The following is a 20,521-nucleotide window of genomic DNA, read 5'->3' as shown; positions in this document are numbered from 1 at the left end:
TTTGAGATTTTTCATAGCTCACTATTCTATTATTTCATTTCTATAGATTTCGGTGAAGATGAAACCATAAGAATTTTGAAACCAAATTTCATCATTAAAATAAACTTTAAGATAATACTGATTTATTATACATAAAATGTGATATATTGACTTATTGGGTTTGGATAAATCTTTATTAAAACTCTCTTTTCAGTAAACTAAAAACATTAAAAAAATGAACATATATATAATTAATTAAAAAGCACGGTACAGCATCTCAACGTCTTTTTCAAGAAGAAACAATCAAATTCAAAGAAAACACCGTAAACCTTTTCCATGATCTGCTTCTTTCATTTCATAAAAAATACCGCTAAGGTAAATTAATAAATTTATTCAATGACAGTTCAATTTCTATGTATAACTTTCTAGAGATTTCTTTTGTGAACAAGTTAAACATTTTTCACATCCTCAAGAATTTTCTCGAGTTAAAATGACGATGACTGAAAGCTCTTTTGTTTTTGTAAATTTATCACCCAAAGTTATTCGTCGAAGGTGATGATACTAATGAACTATTTGGAAGTAGAAACTAGAGAATACTAATTGAAACATACTCACACGTTTGAAAGATTTATAAGCAAAATGATTCTCTTATGTAAACACAAGCTGTTTCCTTTAGAAAATAACACACCTGAAATAATAAAATCAATTGATTCTGAAATCGATTAGATTTTTAAATACACTGTGGGTTCTCGAAAACAGAGTAATTTAGAATCTATATACGCCTAATTTATGTAGCCTTATTTATAGGAACACGTTCCTCTGAAATACCTGTTATACTCGGTACGTTTATCATATAATTCTGTACACAATTTATCTCTTATTAATCCTATTATTCTATCTTCTAACTTTCACCCATTTCTTTTGTGAATCGCTCGAAGAATTAAAAAAATTATTTTAAATTTGCTAGTTGCTTATCTTAAGAAATTTATCGTTACTCATTAACAAAAGCAAGTAATTAAATTATTTTTGTTTCAGGAGCAATTTTTACCCAAGAAGAAAAAGACAGTAGTACAGAATTGGCCTTCAAATATGCCGTATATAGAATAAATAAGGATAAAAACTTACTGCCAAATACAACGATTGTTTATGATATCCAGTATGTGCCACGTGACGATAGCTTCCGCACTTCAAAGAAAGGTAAAATATTACTATATTTTTTTATGTAATGTTTTAAGTTTATAAATTTTTCCTTATCATACTGGTAGTTATTTCAAACATTTCATGATATAGAATTTAACTGTTATTTAGAGAATAGTTTCACTTAAGATTACCAATCAAAACTATATACTTATCTCAGATAACAGATACACGCACGAAAGCTCGCGTGCGCCCGCGTGCACGCACTCACGCACATGTACACACACACACAAAATACATTTCAGTTTTTATAAAATATTGATAAATTAATAGAATTTATTCGAAGACACTCCTGATATATAAATATATAAAGAGTACCAGAGTTTATATATATATATATATATATATATATATATATATATATATATAAACATATATATTATCCTTTTTTTTATGAAAGTACAGTAAGTTTAAAATTAGTAAGCGTAGTTGGATGATGCGCAGTAGTTCATTTTGCTTGCCTCTGGGTATGGTGATTTTGGTGTGCACGTACTACGAGAATATGTAAGAGGGAGACAAATTAACTTTTTATGCAATAAAAGACAATGATCCTTCTTCATTCAATCGCTTGCGTGTATTCTGTCTAGTGTTTTTAATTTTCTATATGATTTACTGACATTGCAGAGGAAAACGTCTAAAGTATGATTAGAAATAGGAAAAACAAGATGACAAATATGTATGCATTAAATAGTGGTGAAAAATAAACAACTGTAAATTCGTAGAATGACCAAGTGCAACGTAACTGTTTGTAATCGATATCGTTCGAAAACTTACTCGTGTAACGGTAATTTGTCAATGGATAAAGTAGTTCGCGAGTAAAATACTTCTTATGAGTTACTGCATTCTAAAAATACTAAACTACGCATCGAAACACTTTGAAAAGAAAATCAATAAAAGTTTATTTTTAAATTAACTGCCAAATTTGACAAAGCAGTACGAATAGTAGTGTAAGGACCAACTATGAATTTCACCCGTAAAATGCAGAGAGAAAATCCCATTAATTAGTTAAATTAATTAATTAGTTTTACTATATTCTGTATGTAATTTTTTTTCTTATGTTTGATTAAGGATTAATAAAGTATTACAACTGAAAAGAGTGTTACGTGAATTGGTCTTCCACTACCTATTATACTCTCGAACTCATACAATTTTAACGCGTATTGATTAATTTGCTTACAACATAATAATCTTTTTAACACATACTTAATTTTATTAAAATATAAATTAAACGGTAGAAAAGAAGAATACAACAAATATCTATTTTTCTTCAAGATTACTTCACTTAACACCCTTAAAGACAAACACACATCCACGCGCGAAAACTGAGAAACTTCATTCAATGCATTGTTCGGTGCATTCAATGTTAATGTAGGTAAAATATAAAATTATAGTATAATAATTGAACTATCAGATTTTAAGCATGGTTTTTTTTATAGATCGTAAATGTTGTATGCGTCATCTACATGCAACAATCAATTTATCAACGATCAATTAACAAATCAAGTAACAATTAATTGTCTCCATTTTATAAATTCACTTACCACTTCTATTTCATAATACCAAAAAAATAACTGAAATTACCTACAAAATTACGATGTCTGAAGCTTCTAGTACCTCAAATACTTTAAATAAATCAAACCAATAATAAAGAGAAAAATTATAGAAAACACAAAATTAATGTGCCTTTTCTGTTAAGAAATATACAGGTACATTCATACCTAATCAGTAGAGGGAATAATTGCATATGTAGTAGTAAAATATTAAATAATTCTTAGTTTCTGGAAACCTATATGAAACTGATTAAATTTTTAAAAACATTGAAATATCCACTCTATATTTCTATTAACTTAATTCTCCACAAGAATTAAACATAAAAATATGAAAAACTGGTTGTTAGTTTTTTCTCTGATCGATATATACGGCACGTTCTTAAATAATTAAAGAAGCATTTACAATTCTTACTAAACAAGTAGACATGGAGAATGGAATCAATAGGAGACGTGTAAACGGTGCAGCTTCTCTGTGTGGGAAGCTTCGATGAAAAGCATGAGAAGAGTAAACAATGTAAAGAATCATACAATGTAGTATAAAGTGTAAACAAGCGGTATAATGGTTTTACCAACTAATACATTTTTGATAAAATATCAGATGAAGATGTCGATGATGGAAAAGGCGGCTTATTTCAATGTTGAGGACTGTTCTGAAGATTCAAACTCGACCTTAGCCGAGTAGCTTAGGTCAAGCATCTAGTTTAATATATTGGCCGCGTGTAAGGAATAGTCTCTTATTTAATCCATTCGGGTGGTTGGCAGAAGTAGACTGTTATAGCAGGGATGTGACTGTCATCAATAATGTTAGTTATTATTGTAAAATATCATTTCCAAATAATAAAATCTTATTGAAAGCAACACTTTGTTTTTTAAGGTCTGCGATTTTTATATTTTTGTACTGTTATTATTTTCAGATAATATTGATGAGAAAATCCAGCCAAATGATTGCATAGCAATCTCGGCTTCTATGGAAAATTGTTGCTTTTTCTGTTTCACAGTAATAATAAGTATTCAATTGAACGAAAGAAAAAAACATTCAAAAAAGAAAAATCAAAAAAAAAACGTAGCTTATTTTTCCAAATCCGTAACTTTTTTATAACAGGAATGAAGTTCATTTACACAAAATAGCCTACCAGCTTGGTTTGGTTTTAATCTTTAGTTTCATTTTAGTTATCGATAGTTCGGAAAATTTTACCTAAGTTTTTTTTTTTTTTTTGTCTTCAGTCATTTGACTGGTTTGATGCAGCTCTCCAAGATTCCCTATCTAGTGCTAGTCGTTTCATTTCAGTATACCCTCTACATCCTACATCCCTAACAATTTGTTTTACATATTCCAAACGTGGCCTGCCTACACAATTTTTCCCTTCTACCTGTCCTTCCAATATTAAAGCGACTATTCCAGGATGCCTTAGTATGTGGCCTATAAGTCTGTCTCTTCTTTTAACTATATTTTTCCAAATGCTTCTTTCTTCATCTATTTGCCGCAATACCTCCTCATTTGTCACTTTATCCACCCATCTGATTTTTAACATTCTCCTATAGCACCGCATTTCAAAAGCTTCTAACCTTTTCTTCTCAGATACTCCGATTGTCCAAGTTTCACTTCCATATAAAGTGACACTCCAAACATACACTTTCAAAAATCTTTTCCTGACATTTAAATTAATTTTTGATGTAAACAACTTATATTTCTTACAGAAGGCTCGTTTAGCTTGTGCTATTCGGCATTTTATATCGCTCCTGCTTTGTCCATCTTTAGTAATTCTACTTCCCAAATAACAAAATTCTTCTACCTCCGTAATCTTTTCTCCTCCTATTTTCACATTCAGTGGTCCATCTTTGTTATTTCTACTACATTTCATTAATTACCTCAGTTTTATGAAATTTAACTTTTTGATAGAGGGTAGGCCTACTTCAAATATTTTTTATAATGTAGACACATACATATACATTTCTGAAAACTCAAATATTTCATTAACATACCATAATGCCAGTTAATATCAGAATAATAGAGGACGAAAGACGACTCCCGTTAAAGCCCGTCAGGGTTTGAAGGGGTGGGGGGGGGGGCGACCGGAAGCGTCACAAAGCGGGTGGCTTCCCTCCTACTGGGTTGAGATGTATGTACTTCTTGCTAGATGTGGATTTTCCGTAAATCATTTCACTATTACTTAATATAAAATACGATGAATCCTAATATATATTCATTACATATCTGATGAAGCAGAAGCTGAAATTCGAGATTTTAGTCATCTTAATTCATTAAAAGAGTAAAGTTCTACTTTTCTAAGTTGTTTGAATTCCGGCTTTTGCCGGCAAGAATATGCCTACTGTTGCCTATACCATAAATGAATCAACATTTGGAATTTGTTTAACGATTTGGTGAAATAATAACTAAAACACTCCGTCGGTTAATAATATGGTAGATGATAAATTTGCAGTTCCTCCTCACGTATTGCTTTGTGGAAAGATTGATTGGATTGTAAATAGCAGAACATGTGCGCTATAATTTAATTCTAGCATACTCTCCAGCGAAATGTCAAACACATTTACATTACAAACTACCGTAAAGGTTTAATTGTTACACAGCAATGAGATAATTACAATTTATGTAAATTCTGTTTTTTTTTTTTGTTTTTTTTATTATATTTATTTCATGGTTTTTCTATTGTATTTGTAAATTTTAGCATACTTATCATTTTAACTTAGAAATATTTCATAAATTGTAAGCTTATCTTTTTTTAAAATAACGATTTATCTTTCTCCTTTTAAAAATAATGTCTCAAATTGTAGGCTAACGACAAATTGTAACGTAATTTTACATTAACTAACACATTCTTACAAATAACATTTAAAATATACTAACATAATCTTTTAAAAGTTACATTCATTTGTTTTTTGTTTTTTTTATTGAATTCGTAGTTTATTTTTGGATCTCTATGCAGTGTCGTATATAATCAATAATTAGCTAGGATAAATATTAATCTGCAGAGTTAATTTAATGATATATATGGGATTACAACAATATATGGATAAACTTTATATATGGGATAAACTATAAGGAAGTCGGCCTCCGTGGCGTGAGTGGTAGCGTCTTGGCCTTTCATCCGGAGGTCCCGGGTTCGAATCCCGATCATATATGGCATTTTCATATACGCTGCACGTATTAAATTTCTTTCTATATTTTTATATTATTTATTTTTTATATTTTATTATTATATTTAGATACGTGTCATTATAACGTTGAATATATTTTCTCTGAAAGATAAAATTGCTTTCCAGTTTGAAAGCTAGACGATTTACTCGTTTTCCTTTCCATACTGCAAATAGATAACATTTTAGAAATTGCAAAAGTATTGTCAAAAATATCAAGAATTAATACGGTTTTCAGAACACATATTAGTTCCGAAACTAATTTGGGACAAATGTATAGAAATAAATTAAAGTACTTTTTACGTAGAATAAACTAGTGTGGTATTGACCGACCAGCTACTCAAAATAATTAAAATTTATCTAAAACTAAATGATATCTTGCAAATCTTTCTTTTTTCCGTTTAGCCTTCAGAACCACCGTAAGGTATTACTTCAGAGGATGAATGAGGATGATGTGTATGAATGTAAATGAAGTATACAGTTATACAGTCTCAGATCGACCACTCCTGAAACGTGTGGTTAATTGAAAACTAACCATCAATAAATACCCACCAGGTTGGTCTAGTGGTGAACGCGTCTTCCCAAATCAGCTGATTTGTAAGTCGAGAGTTCCAGCGTTCAAGTCCTAGTAAAGCCAGCTATTTTTACACGGACTTGAATACTAGATCGTGGATACCGGTGTTCTTTGGTGGTTGGGTTTCAATTAACCACACATCTCGGGTATGGTCGAACTGAGAATGTACAAGACTACACTTCATTCACACTCATACATATCATCCTCATTCATCCTCTGAAGTATTATCTAAACGGTAGTTACCGGAGGCTAAACAGGAAACAGAAAGAATACTGATAATTTGCTAATCTAAAAGAAAAGGCTAAACAGGAAAAAGAAAGAAAGAACCATCAAAGAATACCATTATCTGGGATGGTGAAGTGACTGGTCTTGCAAATTTAACGAAAATATTTTCGAAATTATCCGAAACAAAAAAGTGAAAGTAAATAAAATTAATTTTTATTTAGAGTCTAATTTTAAGTTAGCCTACCCATTAGTTTCCGTAATGAAATATGAAGAATTTCGGAACTAACCAAAATACTTTTGAGAATATCGAGAACTAAAATGGAATTAACGATTAAATCTAAAGATGCAGGTAGTAGTCATTTTTAGCCGGTAGGTGAACTTCACAGTTTTACTTCTTTACTATTTTAATCTTAAAATTAAACGCTTAACAATAAAATTAGAATAAACGACTAGGAATTTATTGTCAATAAAATTTAATTCGCTTAAAAGGAATTGTTTAAAATTCGTTTAACATAAATTACATTTTTTCTAACATTCGAACGAATGTATAATGTTGATGTATTCCGTACACTTGAATAAGTGTCTAGTTAGATGTACATTTAGATTTTAGATGGTACCTTTATCACATGAAGACTAATCCAGTGCTTTTAATTATTTATGAATAAATATTCTGAATATTCATCGATGTAAGTTCAACCGGAATTAAACAACCCTGTTTTTTCTTGTCTTTTCTAATTTTAAATCCGTGTAATTATTTTTTTAATAAAAAAAAAGGTTATTTATTCTTAGAATTAAATAATTTATCACTGTAACACTCCACAAACTTTAACTAAACGAAAATCTTTAAAATAAATTGTAATTGCTTTTCGTAAAAACTAGTTAAAAAAGATACACAATAAAACAATTAGATAACTTTTACCTAAGAGACCCTAAAAAAATACACGATATAAATGTATATACGAGGTGTATGAGAAAAGTAATGAGATTGGTAACACTGTGAGCGATCTGGCAACGCTGTGTGTACGTGTGTGTGGTAGACCGGTTTGTTCATCCCTTCCACATGCTCAGTATGAGTTTTAACTCCGTTCAGCCAACACATTATTTGTGACTGCCCCATCGGTGAAGTTGTGTTTTTGTTGTGCGTTACAAAAATGGAGCATCGGAATTTAGAGCAACGTTGTGCAATCAAGTTTTGTGTTAAACTTGGGGAATCCGCGAGTGTGACCTTTGAAAAGTTGAAACAGGCCTATGGGGAACATTGCTTATCAAGAGTTTTCCGCTGGCACAAATCATTTTTGGAAGGCCGAGAACACGTTGAAGATCAACCTCGCTCAGGGAGAACTTGTACTTCACAACCTGACTAAAATGATGAGCGTGTGAGGGTTCTTGTGAGATCAGACAATAAGGATAATGAGTGAACAGTTAAATTTAAACAGTTTCACCGTACATCAAATTTTGACGGACATTTGGACATGCGAAAGGTTTGTGCAAAATCGGTGCCAAAAAATCTCACAACGGAACAGAAGGACAATCGAAGAAACGTGTGCGTTGATCTTGAGAGGATTGACAATGACCAAGAATTCTTCATTCGTGTGATCACAAGTGATGAATCCTGGATATTTCAGTACGATCCTGAAACAAAGCGGCAAACCGAAGGATGGCACACTCCGTCATCTCCTCGACCGAAACAATGTCGAATGAGCAAATCAAAGATCAAAACCTTGCTGATTTGCTTTTTTGACAGTAGGAGTTTCGTGCATAAAGAATTTTTTCCTCCAGAACAAACTTTCAACCAAGTGTTTTACAAAGGTGTCCTTGAAAGGCTCAAGAAAAGAGTGATTGGCGTGAGATCAGACACTGCAGACAAGTGGATGCTTCATCATGACAATGCCTCGTGTCACACGGCCAGTTCCATCAGGAAATTTTTGACCTCAAAACGCATTCCTACGGTTCCTCAACCCCCCTATTCACCTGATTTGAGTCCTTGTGACTTTTTCCTTTTTCAGCCTTAGTACATCACAAGAACAATTTATAACATCAGAAAAAAGCCTCTAAAATACGATTTGCAGAACACCATAAATGTATCTTTTGATAACATTCGTAGCATTCGATCCCGGGGCCGTAGAAATGAAAAACTGAAAAAAATGAAAAACAGAAAACAAAATAAAATTTATAATTCTTTTATTTTTCCTAATCTTCTGTTATACAAAAAACAACTCTTTCAGTTGAAAGTAATCTGAAAAGTAACCGATTTACTGTTCTTATTAAACAAAGTAATTTTAATAGGAAATTCTGATTTGCGTATCCCGTACAGCAACATTTTTACCCTATTTACTTATTTTACAAGAATAAACTAAACCGGCTCGCAAAGTTAACGATTTAATTATCGACCTAGTTTATTAAACCGACCAAGTAATATTGTTTCCAAGAAGGTTTGATTAGAGATGTCATAAGCCCGTGAGACGTATGTAGTCAAAATGAATTGTTATTTATCCAAATTTATCAACCTTTAATTCCCGGTGGAGTAAATATCGATGAGCAGAAGTCTCCTCTAATACCATTAAAGTCACTTTAATGGTATATTAACAGATTTACTTGTATTTTGTTCATTATAGTGGATTGAAAAAGAAAAGTGTATAATTAAAATAAAAAGTCATCACGAAGATTCTGTTTTATTGAAGATAAATTGAAAAAATCCATAATATGTTTCAAGATCATTTCCCATGAGCTTAAAATTATTCTAATTTCTACAATCAGAAATTATACAATACATAAACAGTAAATATGACAAATCATTATGTTATTACATACCAATAAACAAGAAATCCTTAACGATCTCAAGATTAACTTAAATATATTCATTCCTAATAATTTGTGTAGACGTCAGCACCCATCACTAATTATATTAATTGCATTTAGTTATGGACAAATACTGTAGGTATAATAATATTACAAATAGAAGGTTCTCTTAAATGCATTACCAAATAATTTATTGATTCAGGCCAAGGCATCAAATTGAATTTCTTTGCGACATGTTGGTTTCGTAATATCTAGATCAACACACATAATATATTTTGAGGAAAATAATATTTAAATTAATGGTAAAATCACAAGCTATATTCAGTTTATACGTACAAAACCGGAAAGAATCAACAGTAGCTACCATTTTGGAAGAATGCTCGACAGCACGACAGGTTTTATTTTAAAAGATTCCAGATCGTGATATTCGAATATTATCTTCATCATAATACTCTGTTACGTAATAAAATACGGTAAAAGTAGAAAACACACTGAATTGTTTTTCAGCACAAATATCCCTAGCCTTGCTTTATGTATGTAAACAAAAGTACAAATTATTTACCATTTATTTTGTGAAACTAAACAAATTAATTGTTAGCGGAGATTATATTTCACTACATTTTAACTAAATCAGAGAAAGAAAAACAGGTCATCCATTTTGTTTTAAAAAAAATAGAACTTAATAACTAACAATCTAAAAAAAAAAAATTGTATTTTTATAACGTGGTGCATAAATATCGGCAATATACGTCTATCATTTATAATTATGGCACAAGAGTTGGCTCAAGTAGTAAAGGAGTGCTCAAGTAGTGCAGGAGGATAACTTAACATAGGTTAAGAAGAGAAACTTTTCTTAATCTACCCTACTTGCCTTATCTAAGCATCCGTTACTTTGATGGATAAATTGACAACAATTATGTTATTTCCGTGCTGCTAATACTATTAACTATCTTCAGTTAATATTGTTTTAGGTAGTTTACTACCACCGTACGCTATGTACTATACAACACTACTACTTTTATAATAGGACTACATATCTGTTGGATTGACTGTGTGATTTATGTAATCAGAAAAAAATATTTAGTTTTTTAAATTTTTTTAAATTATTATTTATTTTTTTAATTATTATTTTTTTATTTATTACATGTACTAGAACTAAAATGGAACTGCTAAAGAAACTTAAAAAAAAAATTAAAAATTTACAACTAGGTTTGCGTTTTAGTTGTTACGATAAACCATCATCAACCAGCATCATCAATTAGGGGATTAGAAAAAAAAAATTATTTTTTATTTTTACTAATGGAAATAGTTTTTAATTGTTCTCTTAGCATCAATTATTTCTATTACTTTACTACTAACATTTCTGTTGATATAGTAAGACCTGGATATAGTGCGATGTAATTTTTCTAAACAGTGAATGTAAAATTACCTTTTAGGTAGATTTCATAAGAAAGCTACCTTTTATAATTGGTACCATAATTCAACTTCCGGAAAATTTCGACATATCTTCGCGCTTCACATCCCCCAGGCACCAAACCCACTGTCAGTTCAAAAGTTTATATACACATTTATATATATATATATATTTCACTTTCTTGTGGTCACGATAACTGACGTAATTTTGCGCTAATCACTTTTAAATTGACACATAAAAAAATACAACGGTCCCTAAATCAAGGTCAAGTTCAAGATAATGGGCAAAATCGGACTATGAGGATGGAAATGGGTGGGGACTTTTTCGAAAAAAAATAGCGCTATAACTTTCTTATTAAGTAAAATATCAAATTCGTTTTAAGTTCCTACTATTCCTTCGATAAGGGCCTAAAACTTATCAAAGTAAAGTTTATTGATATCATTAATTATTGGCCCAGGGGATGGAAAAATAGGATTTTGAAGACAAAAAATCATACCTCCCTTAATAGGCACAGAATCGAATCGGTTTAAAACAAGTGTCGTTAATCCTCTAAATATTACCTAAAACTTTTGTCGTAAACAATTTTTGATATGACCAACCCTTACGGCAAGGGATGACCAAAATGTTCCTGAAATTCTAAGAAAATGGGGCTTGTCATATGCTAAACATTTGAAACTTTTTTCACATGCAACCATTGTCGTATTGAGTAAATTTGAAATTTTTCTTAACTTTAAGGTGGGGAAATCTTTTTTATCCCCTATTTAGCACCGGTGAAATCTACCTCCGCCTTCTGGCGTGCTGAAAGGGTTTTTTTTTTATCAAACGTATCTCATTATTTGTAGTTTTTCTATCGCAATTTCCGGTTTTTCCTGGTATTAATGTGGAAGTATTCCGCTTTATTTTTATGAACGAGTGCCGTTCTGAAATCATTCTAATAGAGGGAATGTGGTATGGAAGTTTGTTGCGGGTGAAAAAATGTACATTTAACAATTGTCAGTCCATTTACCATTTGTCAATTAAATACTAATAAAATTTATTTTTATATAGATGACCTTTAAATCATAAATTTTCAGACAACTAAAAAAATAATAGTCTACATAAAACACACTTTAATAAAAATTTTCTTAATCTTTTTTTAAATTACTTCTTTCTTTCAATAAAAGAGTGGAAAAGCATTTTATATCGTTTCTTAGTTTACACAAAGTATAAGAAGAGAGCAGAATGAAAACACCCTCATTACACGAAAGAAAACTATGATGCGGTCACGCAATTCTCTATATGAACATCAAGAGACTTGATAGAAACAAGACTAACGGAATTTTCTTCATAGCGATCTCCCCCCTTTCACGTTACCACCGTTTCAAAACCGATTACATGAGAATATTAGAAAATGTAGTTTACTCTATAACATCAAACTAAGCGTTGTGATACCAAAACCAATCTCTACGTACCTCTTTAGTAAGTAATGTGTCACAGCCTTTGAAACAAGTATAGCGTAGTATACTATAATATAGATATTCATTACGAAGGTATATCTACGGCTCAACTCTGAGCGGCTTTCTGCATTTTACAAATTGCCGGGTTACAAATCAATATCACATAACCTACGTGCTTCAATGTCATTACTACCTGCAAATCTTATATAAAAATATAAATTTTAAATTAAATATTTTCCTTACAATGTATAATTGCAATAAAAACTAAGGAAAATATACAGTTAAAAAAAAACAAAAAAATACTCACCTCCTTATAAACGAAAAAAAGAGGTAAGGTAATTATTTATTTATTATTTTTTTTCTTTAATGTGAGATGTGAAAAAATGTTTTATTTGTGATGATTGATTACATTTTTGCTAAAATTAGAGTACATAAATTGTTTCTAGATCCTTGACCTTGGTCGTGCAATAATACAACTATGTTAATAACTTTTCCACACACAACATACGTCCATACAAACACACATACGCGCGCGCACCCACACACACACACACACACACACACACACAGAGAGAGAGAGAGAGAGAGAGAGAGAGAGAGAGAGAGAGAGAGAGGGGGGGGGGGTGAGAGAGAGCGAGATAGAGAGAGAGAGAGATATACACATATATAGATATACGTATGCACATCCACATACCACCCACACACACTTCCACAAACACATACTTCCCAATACCACATATTTCTCTAAATAGTTGAGAATTTTCTTTAAAAATTCTTGGGTCAATTATTTACAGACTCTTTTATATCTGAAGGGAAGGAAATCAGATCAAAGCAAAACGTGTTTAAGTGATACGACTCTTTTACCCTGAAGGTAGATACATTCTTCTAATTTATAGTCTGTTTCACCTATTAAAATTATTACGGATATTTATCAAAACTTAAACGGGTTTATTTAGATAACTTGGATAAATACACATTCCAGTCTGATTTGAATCATTCTCATTGACACTCCTTTTATCCCTGATTTCTTACAAAAAAATCAGTTTTCCTTTTTGCTTCTTTTCATAAGGACATAAATTTTGTAGACCTATGGAAACTTTAAATAAAAATAAACGTAAAAAGTATAAAATTAAAAAAAAAATATTTACTAAAATTTCTCTTTAAAAGTCGCTACCAAATTAAAAGCAAATAATTTTCGGCTGTGTAGTAAACATTAATTCTTTCCCCAACTTCAAAAAGTTAAAATACAGAGAAAAATTGAAAAAATAATATTTAATTCTTGAACTTTCACTGCAGTTATTTTCAAGTTCTGGTTTATATTTTTTAACGATTTTTGTTAATGTAAATAAATAGGTACTAATAAAATATATATCATTCATTCGTCGGATTGTTTCGAGGAATATACCTCTCATACAATACTACCCGTTTAAATTTTTAAAACATTACAAATTCAATCTCTAAAATACGGTTACTTCTAAACTAAATTTGATTTTGGTAAACCAATCCGTTTCTAAGATATAAAGCAAATATCTGCTAACATCACAGCAATATAAATACTTATATTAAAAATGAATGTAACTGAGATTTTAACGTTTTAATTAGGGGTACCTTAAAAGGATGAAAAATACAAAAGAAAAGGTAAAGGAAAATACTGACCGGTTGCACTTCTTTTCCTCCTTTATATATAAACTGCGAGAAAAATATTAGCAAGGAAACGCAGACTTTTAAAAATCGTCATTTGTCACTTTAAACTGCCTCACGGCTTGATAGAATAGAAAGGATAATTCCACTATAGTAATAAATAATATTATAATGAGTACGTTAGCAACTTTTCTCTCTCAATTTATAAATTTTTATTTTTCACTGGGTAAAAAATACATCAATTCTAATTTAGAGGATGTAAATAGAATATGGATGGGGTTTTCATGGTGATTTCTTACTTTACATCATTCGAATGTTATTATTCTATTAATATCAACTCCTATAAGACTGTTTAACTTTTTTCCCCTACGCCGGACTCGCAATTAAGCATAGAACTGAGTAGGGGTATTCTTTCTACTCTAACAGCCCTTTCCTCCTACCGCCAGTATGTCCGGTATGGTAGATCGGGCTGCCAATCGGATCTTTATTTTATATTATATTAATAAGCCATTACTATTAGCAACCCATTAGAGTACCCCACTTCCTTTGCAGCTTTTTAGCAGTGTTCCTGTATGAGGCTATCCAGTTGTCATTATATAAAAAAATTTTATATAATGTAACAGGGATGTAAGGGATCGGGGATCCCTTACATCCTATTTTCATAAATAATAGTCACAAGGGCTCCCCAATCCCTTGTCAAAAACAGCCCACTACGGCGAACCGTCCTCTCCAGATCGAGGTACCCTCCCTAACTAAACACCCGCATGGTTACACACGATCGTGGTTATAACCGTCACGGGATTTTGTCTTCATTATTCTAGCAGCTAGGTTCTCCACATTACCCCTCTCAAAATCAGGTACCTCTCAAAATCCCCATTCCCGGTTAGCAGCTGTGAGAGGTAGAACCCCACCTCCCTGAACCCTGAACTCACCCTGAATCCACAGATCAATCTTATACGTCTTGTCCATTCTCCCGTAGAAGAAGCATCCCAGACTTCCTGCCGATCTCTCAAAGGGATTTGTCTAGCCTTAACATTAGGCATTCCGTTATACACCCTGTACAGCATTTGAGCCCTCAGCAGAACAGGAGGGATGCCCGAAATCACTTCAGCAGCATTACGGGAAACAGTCCTGTATGCCACAATAATTTTGATGAAAATTCGGCGCTGAATAGACGACAGCCTATCAACGTTACTTTTACGGGTAAATGCATATCCATCCAGGCAGGGGCCGCATAGAAAATTATGGATAAAGCCACCTGCAGGATTGGACACCCGCGATCCTTTATGGCTTCCTATAAGTTGTCCTAACTTGGCAACAACACTCTCGGCACTCTCGGATATTCTCACCATGTATATATATATATATATATATATATATATATGCGATACGAATTGTGTTTGCATATAAGACGGTATCAAAAAACGGTGACTCAGTAGAGCACTCGATATACAGATGTAATAGATGGGACGAGATTAGGCACTCATTCGGGATAAGTCAGTGCATCCAGATAACACGTTGCAGTACATGCTAAAAGGAAAACATGAATAAGATAACGTAGCCCCTATGGTAACCAGAATAATAAAAATCAAAGAGAGGGAGTGGCATGGTGACTGATACTGGAGGTAGGGAAATACTGGAGGTAGGGTAGCCCTACTCATGAGAGAGCAGTTTGCCGAGGTGGGCCGCTCTTGATGAGTGACCGCGGACCCCTTGAGTTCGGGGTAAAATTGAAAAGACCGGAAATCCGGCCTTACCTTTGAAAACTGCCTCAAACCAGTTCCCTTTCTCCTAGGAAGGGAACTGGTTTGAGGCATGGTACAAAGAAGACCTAGTCCCGGCCTGCTGGGTGAGCGACCCCCGCAGGATACGGCATCGCCGGATCCTGTGGGGTCTAGGGAGGTTAGAGGCCAGGCAACCACTGAGCATGCGCAATGCATAACTGCTGGACCATCCTCAGTGGTCTTGAGAAAAAAAAATATATATGTATGTGTTACCGCAAAAGACTGAAATTACAGAATGCCAAAATTCTCCTATGAATGTCTACACATACCAAATACGTCACTGAATAACCGAGATATTTGCTTATATTATTATTCATTCAGACCTCATCGATATGTATCGACAAACACAGATAAGCTATAATGCAGGGTGAAACGATAACTAGAAATTAAAGAAAATCAACTAATACCCATCTCCAAGGTAAATAGATTAAGAGAAACCCGCGAAAAAAAGGAAGTTTAAATTTAAGACAAACGTAATTTACGCTCGCTTTAGTTCGGTCCATCGGTTGTTCTGGACCTCATCGTCAATTAGACCTGGGTTTAGATGTGAAGGGTTTGCTCAACCGAAAAGAATTCATCAAAATCTGTTGCGGTTTCTCTATGATGTGTACGCATTGAAATTAGTCTAGTGACAACTATGACATCTTTCGTTGTCCCTTTTTTTTCTTTTTTTTTTTTAGAACAAATTTCTCTTTATTCCTATATTGTAATATTTGATATCTTGACTGCAATCATATCAGACGCGTACGATTTCAATAACTAATAATGGTTTTTGATTTTTGGGTTATCAAATAACATTTTTGTTTTACATATAAAATAAAAACTCATGAAAGACGTATCAATTTTTAATATATTTTTTGGTAAAGGTTCTTTTTTTACAAACATATTTAAAATACCTCTTTCACATATTTATATTGTATTTTATAATAATAATAATAATAATAATAATAATAATAATAATAATAATAATAATAATAATAATAATATAACTTTAATTTCGATAATAAACGAGAATGAAGAATACTAATTAGCCATACCCGATATCTACAGTCGTGCTACCGGCGGTCGGATTTTATGGCAAACATCTGTCCATTTTATATGTATTAAACCGAATGGTAAAGCGATTGTATCTATACCAGATACAAACGCATCATTTAACGATACCAGCATGCCCTGGAATAGGATTCCAGGGCATGCTGGTATCTCAGGAAATGAAAGCGCAGACGAAGCCGCTAGATTGGTAACATTTTCTAAGAACATGGACATGATTCCTATTCAAGTGGCAGACGTTAAAAATTGTCTACCAAACTTCCCGTTGGGGAAGACACCCACCCGCCTTGTGACGTTTCCCGGTTTCCTTGTGACGATCAGCCCCTCCGTTCCTAGCCCTGATTGCTTTATCAGAGGTCGTCTTTTACACTCTCTAAATCTGGTAATACATCACAGTCATCAGTTTGGCTTCTGTCACGGTACCAACGATGCAAATACCTCGGCAGACATTTCCATCAATATATTTACACAACTTACTATCGCTTTCGTACGGCCTCTTCCAACCACGACCACCTACCATAACTTACAGAAATAAACTTATAGAAAAGCACAATCCCCGCGCTTTCAAATTTATATAAAGATTTCACACATTAAAACTTTTCCCATATTTAACTTCAATTAAACTCTGTACTCAAATCAGTACTTGATTGAGTCTATAAACACCAAAAATGCTGTATCAATAAAACAAGTATCATCGTAACGACAATTTTGTCCTGCAGTTCAATTTATTCGAAAAATACTTAAACATTAAGATTTAGATTCACGAATTTAATAAGCCTCTAATACAACATATACATCCCCTCACACACACACACACACACACACTCTCTCTCTCTCTCTCTCTCTATCCCTCTCTCTCTCCCTCTCTCTCTCTCTCTCTCTCTCTCTCTGCTCTGGTTTGCTTTCGGGAGCGAGGTCAAGTGCCTACACTCTCCCACACTGCAGCTAAATCAGAGTCTCCACACAACCATTCTCATCCTAACTGCGAATATGTCAGCTAACCGGGGTTCAATGCCAAAACCCTATCTTGCGAAGTAAGCACCCAGGCGGGCCCCTAGCCATCCGAGTTGCTATTCTACCTATACATGTATAACAGTGTTAGACCCCCTCAGTCACCTTCCGCAGAGCTAAGAATCTAAGGAAACCAGCCACTATGTTCCATTCTTTTTCGGGTTTCCAATTAACTTGCAAATCAAAAGCAGAATTGATCCTTGCAAGCTCTCTATCTACTTTGGTACGTCCAACTTTGTACCTGAAGCAGACATATAGAAGGACACGGCGCACATCAACAATGGCTGTACAATCCGGACATAAGTTTGAATTTATCAAACCAATTCTGGCCAACCTATCTCGAAAAGCACCATGTCAAGAAAGAAAATGTGTAATATGGCGATTAGAAAACTCCACCTAACAACCTGCTACTTCTCACATCAGGAAAAATATCATGCTTGTAACGGTCATCGGATGATGCAGTCCACCTATCCTTCCATAAATGGGAACCTCATTCGTCTATTGATTTCATGCGCACAGAGGTAAGTTGGCGTACCTTCTTGGCATCTTAACTTCTAACATCTTTTTGACATCATAACGTTGGCGCTAGGTCACAGGGATATGAATGGGCGCAATACCGGAAATAAAAGAACCGTCTCTCGAGAGATAGTCCTATAGGCACCAATCACGGACAATAAAGAGATACAATAGGAGACGCTGGGCTCTCAAAAAAATATTCCTATAACATTTGCACCTCATTCGCTGACCCCAAACATGTGCGACATTAAGTATTATAGACTAGAATAAATACTTACGTAGAATACGCATGGTTATGAATTACGCCCTCAATCGGGATGAACTACACTCCGAACAGCGAAGAAAGAAGAACAAGCTTTTTGGCAATATATTGAAAATGTTCTCTTTGAATCGAACATTCCCCTCTAGGATAACACGTAGATACTATTGCAGCTGGTTATACCTAATTCGATGTCCTGCCATTGATAAGGAGGTGGTTGTGTAACAGCTAGTCTGTCCTTGATCAACATAATTGTTGTTTTCTCTGAGCTAAACACCATCTTATATTACAAACTCCACATAATGGAGTATGTGGTAGTTGCAGAGTATGTGTATGTTGCTGTTGTGTAGTATGTTTACTTACTCCACAATTTGAGTATCTGGGACAAGCCTGGGCTGCCCTCAATTCGATTTCATTCCTCGAATCTCCTTTCATCAGAAAAAGCCCATCATCTGCATACGCGATAACACGACATTCACTGAGTTACCTCAACCGCATCAAAGAAACGAATTCAACAACCCAGAGCCGGGATCCTAAAACATTACTCTGTGAACCAGTTTAGATAGCGTCTTTTCGACTTCTGGAGTGCCATCTCGTAGACGAAGTCTAGATTGGTAAGATAACTATAAATTATTCAGCTCATTCTGCGTACAATCATGCTTCTACAGGTGATATAGGTCAGAGTATTACCGCAATTAATTAAAGCCCCTGGTATGTACAAAAATTTATTTATGGCATATTCAGACTCTCTAGCAGAAACAATATTGATAACCTTAAGAGTAGAATCTTCCGTGCCCTTACCCGGCGAATACCATACTCATCATCTATCAATAACTTTTTAGGAGTCAATCAATCAGTAAGAAGAAGATAAACTGGCAGGATATATAACTGGCAGGAGCGTTAAAGGCCTATAAGAGGTGCTCACAGTGAGGTCCTTGTTACCATTTTAAAACAACAATTTTAAAACACCTAATTTCCAACAAACAGAGGATTAGCCAGCAAAGAGCTTCTTTTATCAAAAATTCTAGTCAATGTACCCACACAAATTTCAATAGAACGGACAAGAAGCTCCGCCGTGATTCCATCGAAATCCGAGGATTTATTCCTACCAGAACTGCAAATTACTTGACGTACTTCTGTCCCTGTAATTTCCATTGATAAAACATTAGAGCGAAAAACAGCAACTTCTTGTCAGTCTCGCAGATGATACGAGGTTTCATTAGTCACATCATCTGGCAATAAATCATTGAACAGAATATTTAAAATATCAGCTTTATTAGAAACAATACCCTGCTGGGTTCAGAAAGCCGACAAAAGAATATTTATCTTAAGCTTATGCCCTAGGACTTTATACATGACACTCCAAGGATCCTTATTTCCTTCGTCTCTAACAAAAGACCGCCAAGAATTACTTTTTGATATCCTGACCAAATGAAAATATTCAGACTTCTGGCTTCGATAGTCATCTATAAAATTTTCTCGCAGTTCAGGATCACTCTTCCACTGACCGTCTCTCCTGAGACAGTTCACGAACTGTTTAAATAAAGACAACTGTCTAGACCACCAAATGGCAATTCTCTCTCGACTCGAACTACGGAGAAATGAATTCTCAGCGGCATTGATGAAAGTCACAGAAATTCTTTCTGCCATGTCTTCCAATGGAATATCATCCAGACTTCGGCTTAAGACATGGAGTCTGTCAGAGAGAATATTAACAAATTTAGGCCAGTCCGCCTTTCTGGGCAGGAACTACACCTGATGAACTGGGACATTGCATCTCATTATTAATCCTGACTGTCGTCATTATTTATGTGACTGTCGTCAAAGTCGCTCAAATTCAGTGAAAACATGCCTCCCTATATGTTCGGTATTTCGAGGGCAATGTCCAATCCGTTCCTGAAAACAACGTTACAACCCTTCAATACTGCACATT

The 20,521-nt window shown here is 33.5% G+C and overlaps 1 protein-coding gene across 1 annotated transcript in view; it reads left to right on the top strand.

The window, feature by feature from the left end:
- The first annotated feature begins 469 nt into the window (after positions 1–469).
- LOC142321310 (glutamate receptor ionotropic, kainate 2) overlaps positions 470–20,521 on the top strand; it is a 520,894-nt gene continuing 500,842 nt past the window's right edge. Inside the window, exons 1-2 of the mRNA XM_075359304.1 lie at positions 470–524; positions 1,015–1,176. Of these exons, the coding sequence (XP_075215419.1) occupies positions 470–524; positions 1,015–1,176 (217 nt within the window). The remainder of the gene's footprint in view (positions 525–1,014; positions 1,177–20,521) is intronic.

Source organism: Lycorma delicatula, chromosome 3, assembly GCF_047948215.1.
Source record: "Lycorma delicatula isolate Av1 chromosome 3, ASM4794821v1, whole genome shotgun sequence".
Lineage (NCBI taxonomy): Eukaryota > Metazoa > Arthropoda > Insecta > Hemiptera > Fulgoridae > Lycorma > Lycorma delicatula.
Note: the sequence above shows the minus strand (reverse complement) of the source record. Positions and strands in the feature narration are given on the sequence as shown.